The 12,791-nt window shown below is 36.6% G+C and overlaps 1 protein-coding gene across 2 annotated transcripts in view; it reads right to left on the minus strand.

Moving 5' to 3' along the window:
* The window catches only part of LOC149778270 (uncharacterized), a 17,473-nt gene extending 4,916 nt beyond the window's left edge, over positions 1-12,557 (minus strand). Inside the window, exons 1-3 of one of the 2 annotated variants that reach the window (XM_089938293.1) lie at positions 12,354-12,557; positions 5,301-5,370; positions 3,848-3,898 (exon numbers count right to left, since the gene is read on the minus strand). In XM_089938293.1, coding sequence (XP_089794419.1) covers positions 3,848-3,898; positions 5,301-5,370; positions 12,354-12,497 — 265 coding nt within the window. In that variant the 5' untranslated portion in view covers positions 12,498-12,557. Of the gene's footprint in view, positions 1-3,847; positions 3,899-5,300; positions 5,371-5,612; positions 5,835-12,353 lie in introns of those variants that run through there. The other variant, XM_089938292.1, reaches the window with a different exon arrangement.
* Between the last annotated feature and the right edge of the window lie 234 nt (positions 12,558-12,791).

The raw sequence follows: 12,791 nt of genomic DNA on the forward strand, positions 1-12,791 counted from the left end.
ATAGCATTTTATTGACATACACCATAGCATATTGTTGACATACACCATAGCATATTGTTGACATACACCATAGCATATTGTTGACATACACCATAGCATATTGTTGACATACACCATAGCATGTTGTTGACATACACCATAGCATGTTGTTGACATACACCATAGCATGTTGTTGACATACACCATAGCATGTTGTTGACATACACCATAGCATGTTGTTGACATACACCATATCATGTTGTTGACATACACCATAGCATGTTGTTGACATACACCATAGCATATTGTTGACATACACCATAGCATATTGTTGACATATACCATAGCATATTGTTGACATATACCATAGCATGTTGTTGACATACACCATAGCATATTGTTGACATACACCATAGCATGTTGTTGACATACACCATAGCATTTTGTTGACATACACCATATTATATTGTTGACATACACCATAGCATTTTGTTGACATACACCATAGTATATTGTTGACATATACCATAGCATATTGTTGACATATACCATAGCATATTGTTGACATACACCATAGCATATTGTTGACATACACCATAGCATGTTGTTGACATACACCATAGCATATTGTTGACATACACCATAGCATTTTGTTGACATACACCATAGCATATTGTTGACGTACACCATATCATTTTGTTGACATACACCATATAATTTTGTTGACATACACCATACCATATTTTGTTGACATACACCATATCTTTTTGTTGACATACACCATATCATTTTATTGACATACGCCATAGCATTTTGTTGACATACACCATATCATTTTGTTGATATACACCATATCATTTTATTGACATACAACATAGTATTTTGTGCCCATAAAAAATTTCTACAAAATTAAAATCAATCCGTCTTCTAATTAATAATTCAACGAAGTCATGTCTGATTGATGCAATCATCCGACCTGGCGGCGTCTGCATTTTATGTAGGTGTTTGTGTTGTCATTCACTCTTAAAACAATTGTAAATATCGACTGTTACAAGTCCAAAAAGAAGGTGCATGATGTAAAGACAAACACACTAACAGGCCCACACTGTGATGAATTAGAAAAAGTGAACCGTTACATATTTATTTGCAAACACTATAATAAACAGACAGGGAAATTGGTTCAGAATCTAAATCATCCGTATGTACCAGTGACTATAAATAATTTGTAATACGGGTCATCTAACTGTACAGTGAACTTTAATCATTTATTTGACTTGTTCCAAACATACATTTAAGACATGAAACGCTTTACATAATTTCAGAGTATTCACAATTTGATTATCTACTCAATTAATTACTGCTAATTTTAGTTTTAATTACGAAAGACACTTTTTTCCTTTTTCTTCTTTTTTTTCTTCTGAAACTAAATTTATTTTGGTGCATTTATTCTTGTCCAACTTCTGCCACGATCATTACGTTATCATTAATTTATTAATCTCTCTCTCTCTCCCTCTCTATCCCACCCCTTCTCTCTCTCTCTTTCCCTCTCTCTCTCTCTTCCCTCCCTCCCTCTCCCTCATTCCCCCTCCCTGTTTCTCTCTCTCTCCCTCTCTCTCTCTCTCTATCCCTCTCGATCTCTCTCCCTCTCTCCTATTTTGCCTACATCGTGTATGTTTACACGCAATTTTACGAAATCATATTAATTTACTACCGCTATCCATTAAATGTCTTTTAGATTGTTGATGCAAAGGCTTATTCTAAGTTGTGAGAACGTGTAGTGGGACCCTATTTGCTTACATTTATGGCAATAAAATATGTTTCAAGCAAAAACTCACATGCAGAGAGACACACAAAGATATAAAATAAATCTACATTTGTTTTCGTCTAGATTGGAATGATATCAGCGCATCCACATTGCACATTGATGAATAATGAGTTATGTCTGCAAGACTGACTTTGTACTTGCAGATATGAAGATTATGATGTGGTTATATCCCGAACTTGAGGAGATTAAAAAATGTTATCTCAAAATGTATTATTTACCTATAAATTTTCTACCCAAGAAGAATTTTACCATCGAACAGTAAATAAACGATACTTTCATTTTCCTATCCCGTATGACCATAATCTAAAAACGAGGCTGGAACTACTTTTTCCTCGAGGTTTGTTGATTAAAACTGAACGAGCGTGAATAACTATGCCGTAGCTTCATTTTACATACAAATGAAAATGAGTAACATTCTCTTTAAGAAATCTATATAATCTATTCCAAAACTTTTTTTAATCCCGCTGTAAATAACTTTCAAAATAACGCTGCTATTCCCATGCCAAGATACCGTCAGAATCTGTCCCACTGTCCCACTGTCCCACAAGGAACAGTTCTAACGTAATAAACCGGGTCTCTGATTGAATTTTTTTTAATAGATTTTATTTAGGTGGTAAAATGTTCCGTGCTCGAAACTTTTACAACTGCACAAGAGTTGTAAGTCACATATATCGGTCTGCAGTCAACATGCGTCGAGGAACTCGTATTATTAACAGTGAGAGTAGTACAAGTGAATGTTGCTACGTGCATTCTTATTTCATAAAAGTGATACTGATGTACGTATCTGCTGTTTAAAAAAAAATATTTCATGACGTTCGTGTCAAAAAGGTTTAAATGTTAAGCTATTTTTCCTTCAGTATTGTTTTAGAATTTTATTAATTTATCTGAGAATTGATGAGGATGTAACAAAAGTATTACTATCATAGTAATTCGGTATTTTTTGCTAATTCATGTCTGTCAGCATCGGAGAATCCTGATGATTACTCGACGCTTATGGTCGTAAGCTAAGTAACAGAAAAAGCGAACCAAGACGTTTTGTTAAATTCGGCAATTTATTTCACTAGAATACTAAGTGAACATTTCGAAAGGAGCTTTCAGTATTGTGTATCAAATCGCAAATAATCCTAAACGTTATATGACAAGTTCAAAGGTATAGAGTGCTCCGAATGAATTCCAGTATTGAATATGCTGATGTCTCAATAGTCTTTGATGAGCTGATGTGCCAACAGTCCTGATGTATTACAATTATATAATCCAGAATGTCTTCGAATGAATTCACAATATTCCCAAAATAGTGATTAAGTCCCAAATGTCAATGAACGTTTAGTAATACCAATGAATAACATTTACACCAAAGATTCCTATCAAGTTATATCTAAATACATCAGTACATAAAACCAGACACTAGACTTAAATGAGGAATGGTATTAATCTGCTTATCAGAACATTGTATACAAATATAAGACACAATAAATTTACCAAGGTATGGGTCAATCATTCGCTTCCAGAACCATCTAAAATTTCTTGAAGAAAACTAAACCTTTTACTCGAACATCAATAAAAAAAAAAATCAACGTATAGCTTGAAAACATGACAGAAAGCAGAAATGCACCTAAACTCTATCCTCAATCATGGACAGAAAGTCAAGCACTAATATATATATATATATATATATATATATATATATATATATATATATATATATATATATATATATATATATATATATATATGACTTGGTCAAGATTTATTGAGAGAATTTAATACATTTCTGTCCAACCTTCACTTAAGAGTTTTATAAACTTGTTGTATGGTTTTTGCACATGTTGCAGAAAGAAAACCGCAATAGACATTTACAATATTACCATTGAAGTATTTATTGTTCCATGTGTATGTGTGTGTTATGTTGTTGAGTCCCTTGGATAAAAGGGCCTGGAGGTCTCGAAAGCGTGCAGACCTGTTACAAACATGTTTTGTATCGAATTTCGTGTGCTCGCACACGTGCGTACGTGTGTTTGTGTACTGTTTAGTATAGTTTCTTACCGCGTGCATTTGGAACAATGGTGACACCACTGCAGCTGAAGTTCACTTTTCCTAAAAATATACAGACATGTTTTAAGATTATCTGTTTATAGCAGAGTAAATGAATTAGAAAGAAACGTTTTTAACTACGTCGTCTATTTCAACATCTATCCAATGCTTTTTCCTCTGATGCTGACCGTATTACAGTTGTCACCCACTTTACAGACCCTCGTTATACCGCTATGCATCTTATACAGCAGCTATGAGTATGTATTCCATTCAACTGGTTTTAGTTTGTTTGATCACGGCCACTTAATATATTTCACTTCAGCCCTTTGTTCGATTCCCAACTCTAGCCTCCCATAGATACACAAGTACAGTGCTGCCATTTTTTAATGCTGTGCATGGAGTCACAAAATTAACTTGCATTAAAATAGGTAGTCTAATGCTGAGAAGTAATCCAACAAGAATGTGAGAAAATTGTACATAAAAAACAAAATACAGCAAATAATTATGCAAAATTAAATTATAATTGGTTCGTTCTAACCAAGAATTCAGCGTATATAAAATATAAAAGAAGCAGCAATATCAAAACAACATGTAACCAACTGACAACTTTCCCATCCTCACCTCTTTTGCCGCTACTCGCGATACCGTACGTGTTTTGACGGCGAGAGGGCATTGTTCCAGCTAATCGAATTGAATGAATGATCAAAATTAATTAGTAAATGAATAAACATATAACAAGGCATTAGATGCACCAAAAATTCCTTGCTTCTTGCCATACCGAAAAAAGAAAACAGAATGTAACAAGCCATTTGCAAACTGTGCATTTATCAACAGTTCAGAAAAAAATAAAGCAACAATTACAGCTGTCCTAGTCTAGAATCCATTCGGAAACATATGCAGACACTGGCGTTGTTCTTTGTTTATGGAGACGGATAAAAGGCTGGAACCATCTTAATGAGGATAGCATATGTGCAGAAACACTTTTGGACTTCAAAAGAAGCGTTCACGCACAATGTTGACGATGCCGTATGCACGGTACACCAATCCCATGGCTACAAAGACGCCACGTTTGCTGAAAACGCAGTATGCAGGGAATATCAATCATACCCCACAAAGACACCACATTTGCTCAAAAGCCATATGCAGGTACACCAATCCAATGGCAACAAAGACCACTTTTGCTGAAAAGCCATATGCTGGTACACCAGTCCCACGGAGACAAAGACAACAATTCTGCTAAAAGCCATATGCAGGTACACCAATCCCACTCCGTTGAAGCCGCCACCTTTTTACTGGACTTTGCTTGCAATATGGTATATATACAGATAAAATGTTGTTAACATACAAGTATATTAAATAAATCACCTGTGAAAATGTAACTCGTTAAGTACTTTTTCGAAATGCAAGGCACTTGCAAAATCGAACTAATTACTATGTGAACATATTTGTTATTAAGCATACTTACCCAAATGATGCAGCATTGATGACAATCGTTCAGCATTTGTGGAGTAATGTGAATTCCATATGCCATAACACTGAAGAAGAAAAAAGATAAATGAATAATCTGATATTTACTAGAACATATTCTGTGATCTGTATATACATATACTTTTAGTGTATTTATTTTTAAAAAAACAACCAAAAAGCAACAACAACCCCAGAAGAAAAAATAAAATAAAATAAAAAACAAATAACAAATTACATGGAGTGTTTCAAATAATGTCTTAACACAAATACACAATAAACCATGGCGTTCGAGCATTCAATGCGTTCTTACCAATTGACTCGGAATATTCTGATATATCAGACCCAAGGGTTGGGGATTATCCCTGCGGGTCGGGGAGAGAATCCTGGGTAGAGTTTTTGATTGCAATGGGTCATGTCCTGCGTAATTCAAAAGGGTTGTGGTTCTTGGTTTGTGATACTTTCGTGTGAAAACGTTTGTCATTCTTCTTCGAGCGTGGCCTTTATGGGTACGACAAAGAACGATTCCTCTCCATGTGAGTTTATTTTTAATGTCGTGACGTAATAGTTGCGTGACGTAGTTGTATAATTGTATTTATCACATGGTCTGTACACTTTGCATATGGGGTGTGCAGTTTCATGTTTGATATTATAACATGTGAACATATTACTTGATGTAATCCCGACTGGTCCAAATAAGCCCATAAAATTATTGTGCAGTATTCTCTTTACTGATTGGCTGGGTTCGTGGGAAAACATTTTTAACCACGCCTTTTGGAATTTTTTGTTTTCAATGAAAATTTGGGCGGCCATTTCTCGACTCCACTGAAGAAATGGAATTGGAAGAAAAATGATATCGTCCGTCTGAATATGGCCAATTTACCCCACACAGGGGTTTGTCATGTCATGGATAACAGTATCAAATGTAAAAGGTGTAAAAATCCCAAGACAAAAACAACAAGTAAAACAAAGGGTATTACTCATTTGATTGCGGGGGTTGAGGGTGAAGAGGGGGGGGGGGGCGGTATATCTGTAACATAGAATCCAACCTATATGCAAGCGTGGTTTAAATGTTAACTTACAGAATAAAATAAACTCACCTCTGTTTAGAAAAGAATGTGGACATCAACCGGTCTCACAAATGACAGAACTTACCACAGCATATTTACGCGGTAAATATCTTATGCAAATCCGACTATAAAAGAAATGTGTTAAATCGTCTGTACAGTCTACGTTCCAAATCAAATACACCAAATATCCGGTCGCAACTGCATTAAAGTAAATATGCGAATTTCCGAATCCAGTTCTTTCAAATGAATATTACAACAATGGAATGTTTAGTTGTAAAAGTGATATGTTAAGTTACGTAAACATGGATTGTCTACTGCATTCTAACCGGTACTGCATCAAACAATGTGACATCACGCTTATTGGCCATTGTGTGTTGAAAATGATTTTGTGTCATATGTTCTGTTATTCGAAAGGACGCTTGTGCTCAGACTTATTTTTTGTAAGAAAAGTATTATATAGTTTAAAACTTTAAAATACGTGTTCAGCTTTGTTTGGGAATACTTTTTTTAGGCACAACAAAAATAAGCATTTGTTCTTCTTTCTATCTAATAATTTCCACTGAAATAAAAAACTGATAAAAAGAATCACAAATAGGTAATGATTTAATATTAGATTTATGACACTCGTTGAATAATGTCCAGCTTTTTGCTTGCCAAGGCTCGCAAAAACTGGACATTATTCAAATCGTTTAACAAGTTCATTATTAAATCATTACCCATTTGAGATCCTCTATATATCAAGTCACAGGCGGACATGTCTACATAGAGAGAAAATTAATTGCATTATTTGTCTCTAGTTGTGAACTTATTTGGCATTAAACTTGATTGCTTACCAGAACATGTTGATAGAAAAGTAATACATAACAGTAGCTTTCCAACGACGAAGACGACAATGGCGTCAGCAGTTTTGTTAACGTTCCGGCAAGGGGTTTATGATTTGCCTACAGGGCCGGCGCTACCATATAGGCAAACTAGGCAGCCGCCTAGGGCGCTGATTTCAGGGGGCGCATTTTTTTTTTTTTTTCAATTGTTCATAAATTTGGAAACTGATATTTTCCGGGGGTGGGGGGTGGCGCCAGAATCTAACTATGCTTAGGGCGCCAGATAGTCTGGCCGGGTCTGGCGCCGGCCCTGTTTGCCTATGTTTCCTAGACCCCTTTATAGATTGTGTTGATACTTGGAGTGAATCGTTATGAAACTAAGGCACAATTAATCATGTATAAAAGTGTGCGTGTCTGTGTGTGCGTGTTTGCTCCCGCGCTTATATATATATATATATATATATATATATATATATATATATATATATATATATATATATATATATATATATATATATGTGTGTGTGTGTGTGTGTGTGTGTGTGTGTGTATGTTTCTTCCGTGACAAAGTACAAACCATTAGAGATAAGCTTGACATCACAATTTCAATTGACTCGTCGTCACCATACAGTTGGGATATATAATTTGAGCGGCAACCATTAGCAGCATTTGAACCTGTCTCTATGGATTTCATACGTACAATCCTGAAGAAGAGTGCACCAAAGTCATGTGAACTTGATCCAATTCCAACATCACTGCTGCTTGAGTGCTTAGATCCAGTATTGCCTTCACTAACTGATGTTATTAATACCTCTCTCTCATCAGGGGAATTCCCATCGTTTTTCAAAACTGCCATTGTAAAGCCTCTTCTGAAGAAACCAACACTAGACCATAATGATTTAAAGAACTACCGCCCAGTTTCGAATCTCCCATTCATATAAAAAATCTTAGAAAAGGTTGTTCTATCCTAGCTTGTATCTCATCTAAATTCAAACAGTCCTTTTAGCAATGTACAATCTACATATCTCACTTGCCACAGTACTGAAACTACTCTTCTAAAAGTAGTTAATGACATTCTCTCTGCGTTGGATAGCGGAAAGATTACAGGTCTCACCCTCCTTGATTTGTATGCAGCATTTTACACGATAGACCATCCTATATTACTTCGCCGTCTCCAGCATGTATTTGGCATTCATGATATAGTCTTACTGTGGTTCAAGTCCTACTTGGTCAACAAGACACAAATTGTATCTGCAAATAGAATACACTCCAGCCCAGTTGATCTGTTGTGGTGTTCCACATGGGTCTGTTCTTGGACATGTTCTCTTCATTCTGTACTCATTTGCTCTCAAGTGTCATAGATCATATTCCAGTGTCTCACCAATTGTACGCTAATGACACCCAAATATACAAATCTAGCCACCCAGCTGAAGTTGATTCTACCATCCAAGGTATAGAGATGTGCATTTCTGATGTGAAATCATGGATGACATATAACAAGCTGCAGATGAATGATGATAAAACTGAGGCCATTCTGATCACAACTCAAAGACTTTCTCATTCACATTCTTTACCTCAAACAATAAATATCAGCAACGCCAACATTAAATTCACACAATCAGTACGAAACCTAGGTGTTACTCTGGACAGTACTCTCACATTGCACCAACATGTCATGAACATATGCAAGGCTGCGTATCTTGAGCTGAGACGCATCAGCTCAATTTGCAAATATCTTTCAGTTGATGCCACTAAAACACTTGTGTGTTCATTAGTACTTTCAAGACTGGACTATTGTAACTAATTATGTCTGGTTCATCTCAATATCTACTCCAGAAACTTCAAAAAGTTCAAAACACAGCTGCTCGGATCATACTTAGAGTACCACGATCAGAGTACACCTCCCCGCTGCTCTGTACCCTACACTGACTATCCATTCGATCCAGAATCAAACACAAAATTTGTTCTCTGTGCTACGTTTCACTGTCGGACTCTAGTCAAACATACCTATCCGATCTCACCCATGTGTACACACCAGCAAGATAATTACGCTCCTCTTTAGACAATCGTATACTCATTATTCCCACTATGAAAACAAAGTCATATGGACAGCGTTCTTTTGCATACTAGGGCCCAGCAACGTGGAATGAATTGCCCTCTGAACTTAGAAACAAAGACACAGTGATCACATTCAAGAGGGCTCCCAAAACTCACTTATTTCGACTGCAAGAACAAACTTAAAGACCTAATAATGTTTCCTACTTGAAATATTCTCAGCAAGTTTTTTATTTTTTAATGTTTTCTAATTTTATGGTGTTTGTTTTCGTAATAATATTATTATATGTTTTTTTTTTATCTCATAGGTGTTGTCTAATGTTGTAAAGCGCTTAGAGCTTCTAAAGATTAGGCACTATACAAAGTCCTCATTATTACTATTATTATTATTATTATTATGTGTGTGTGTGAGAGAGAGAGAGAGAAACAGAGAGAGAGAGAGAGGGAGAGAGAGAAAGAGTATCGTTGCATTGCCCCCCTTCCCCGTTATTTTATATAAAGACATGAAGAGCTCATATTCAATATACGGTACATGTTGCATACAAGTATGACTAGAGTTGATCATTCTAACGAATGTATTAAAATTTATTTTACAAATGTATTCCTACACATTAACAGAGTAATAAATAAATCACAGCTATTGCGAAATTTAAACTCATTACTCAGATGCTTATGAAAAAATCATAGGCATAGAAGATATTGTGACACCGTTTTTTTGTCCGTCCATAGATATGTCTGCTTATTTTTCTCCTTCTAAATCGCCGAGTTGAAATTCAAGACATGTTCATGTTATGTTGTCCCGGTGATAACCATCCGCCAGACAGGTGCCATCCGTAGCTTTCCACTTGCGGTCCCTTGAAGGATCAAATATACCCCTCCCAAAAATTAATTACAGTAACGTATTCGAATAATTTGTGACCAACTTTCTTATGTGAGGTCATAGCATCAAAGCACAAGTGGCAGATTTTGTATCATGAATCATGGATCATTGACTGGGATTGGGAGAAGATTCGAGTGGGTGGAGAGTTGAACTAAATAGTGAAAAGCGCTGGGGTATGCGACGAAGAGCTTTTGCAGTTGCTTTAGTTTTTATTTAATATTTACATTATGATTTTATGAGCCGATGTAGTAGTTTTCGTTTGGGGGTTTAATGCCATTTCTCAGTGCCTGATAGGCTAAATATGGTGGCCAGTGTAAGGAATAATCAGGGAAAACCCTGGTATGAACAACCAACCCACGGGAAGCTACGGGCATCTTTCTTACATACCCACATTAGCCAAGCCCGAGACTCGAACCCAAGCCGACAGAGGTGACAAGGCAGTGATCGGTGAAGGCGAATGCTGTAGACAACTCGGCCAACCAGGAATCAGATCGGAATTATTAGTTCCAGTTCAGTACCCACGAATGTAGCCCCAGTCTTTTTTTTTATTATCATTAGGACACAAAAGAAAGTCCAGTACTGAGAAACAAATGTACAGAATATATAGCAACGTTATTTGTGATCTGATTCCACTACAAACTCCGGAAGCATTAGTTACGCTTATCTAGGTTTTAACTCGTCACCGGCAAAATATTAATCAAAAAAATTAAAAATTGCGTCGAATCCATGTGCTGTGATTAATACAAATTAAGTTATGGTTTCTTTTATTGTCTTTTTTTGACAAACTAGTGAACTACAAAAAATATTTAAAATCGAAATCATAGGAAAATACGAAAATTCAGTTTTTATGACATGCTTGTATATGCAAAATAAACGAGAAAAGAATGTTTAATGCGCATTCAGTTTAAAGAATTCAGCAGTTATCAGTGGTGTACATATCTTCTTTGGTCGATGTAGGTCTTGTATCAAGCCATTTTGGGGCTTTCATAAATATTATTTATTCTTGATTCTTGGTTTTTTAATTTCACGTATTAATAATTGATTATATTTAGTTAGTTACTTTCGAAATTCGAGCCTTCTTCTAAAGAAAAGTCTATCATCATTTTACAAAGACATTAGTGTACTTAATACCAAATTTGAAGCTGTTGAGAAAAACCTGAAAATATGCTCAACTCCATGGGTCTCAAACACGCGGCCTGCCAAGCCATATCCCGTGGCCCGCAAAATGACTGGTGTCACAAGGCGTCATGACAGATAACAAAGGTTTCGCGCCACTTGGTCCATCGAAAATACCCTCATGCGGCTCTCAGGGTGGTTAGAGTTTGGGACCCTGCAGTATACTCCAACTTCCAGTTTACTAGCTACTTTGTCGCGCTGCCTGTACATGTCGGGTAAATCTTTTATCATCCCCCCCCCCCCCCCCGGCCTTGTCTGCTATTTGGACTAAAATTGAAGAACCATTATCAATGTTTAAATGCAGTTTATTCTTGGCAATGTTTAAGCACTCAGAGCTTACGTTCACTACCAACAGAGCATCTGAGAGCGCTTTAGACCACTCGGGGCCCCTGACAATAACGTAACCAATTCATAGTTGCATGGACCATGAAAAGAATACAAAATTCAGCTGATCCCATTAAAATATATATTGTTATTATTCATTTACTTAGTATCATGTATAATGATTGATTATTATTGAACTTAACGAGCAACCATTTAATTTTCGGAAGGGCGTTGGGGCTGTGATTTTGATTTTCTTCGGAGGGGATATTCTTTAACGTCTAAATAATTTTGTTTTTCAACTAAAATAAAGGAAATACTAGTTTTTAATTTCCTTTTTGTTTCCATATAACTCTGAGCAAGTTTTTCTCGAGTTATTCAAGAACCGGAGAGAAGATTTAAATAAATCCCAAGCCTCTACCCACCTACCACCACATGGGCTCGTGGTTGTGGAAAATTAGGGGTATCCGTCAATGATTAGGGGTTGGGGGATAGGTGGTTCAACCTGTAACAATATTGTTGTAGGTTGGACAGCCCCCTCCCACTTTTCATTGACGGATACTCTTAATTTTCTAGATAACGAGCTACTGTGCATCGCTATGCCTCAGGTGGGGGTTGGGGACATCACCTGGACCACGCAAGGGGTGGAACATTCCCTAAGCTAAACACTGGGTATACAAATTTTTCTATTCCAAGAATACAAACTATTTAGAAAAACATTTAAAACTTACGTGGTCTAAAGCACTCATCGTTACGGATCGGGCTCGGCAAATGTAGGTGGGCCTACGTGAGAAAGCTTGCCAGTAGCTTCTCGTCGGTCGGTTCTCTGTGCGGTTTTCCCGGGTTCTTCCTCCATGATTTATACTGGCCGCCATGTATAGCCTATCTTGTACTGGAAAATGGCGTCAAACCCTATAACAACAAAACTCGGTTACATGTAAAACGCACCATTCGAACTGGAAACTTTATTCGTAAAATCGTCCTGAATTTGGTCAGCCACAAGGGAATTAATTGTGATATGTCGGTTTCTTAAATGGGTTATCTCCCTTGGATTGCCACCTTCTTGACACCCTTACTAATCGCGGCTTGCTTTGGTAGAATTATCCTGTTAGGTGGGTCCATTGCAAGCTCCGAGCTATATTAGCTGGTAACCTTTGAAGTCTTCCCCT

This window comes from Sinohyriopsis cumingii, chromosome 17, assembly GCF_028554795.1.
Source record: "Sinohyriopsis cumingii isolate HCF-2022 chromosome 17, ASM2855479v2, whole genome shotgun sequence".
Taxonomy (NCBI): Eukaryota; Metazoa; Mollusca; class Bivalvia; order Unionida; family Unionidae; genus Sinohyriopsis; species Sinohyriopsis cumingii.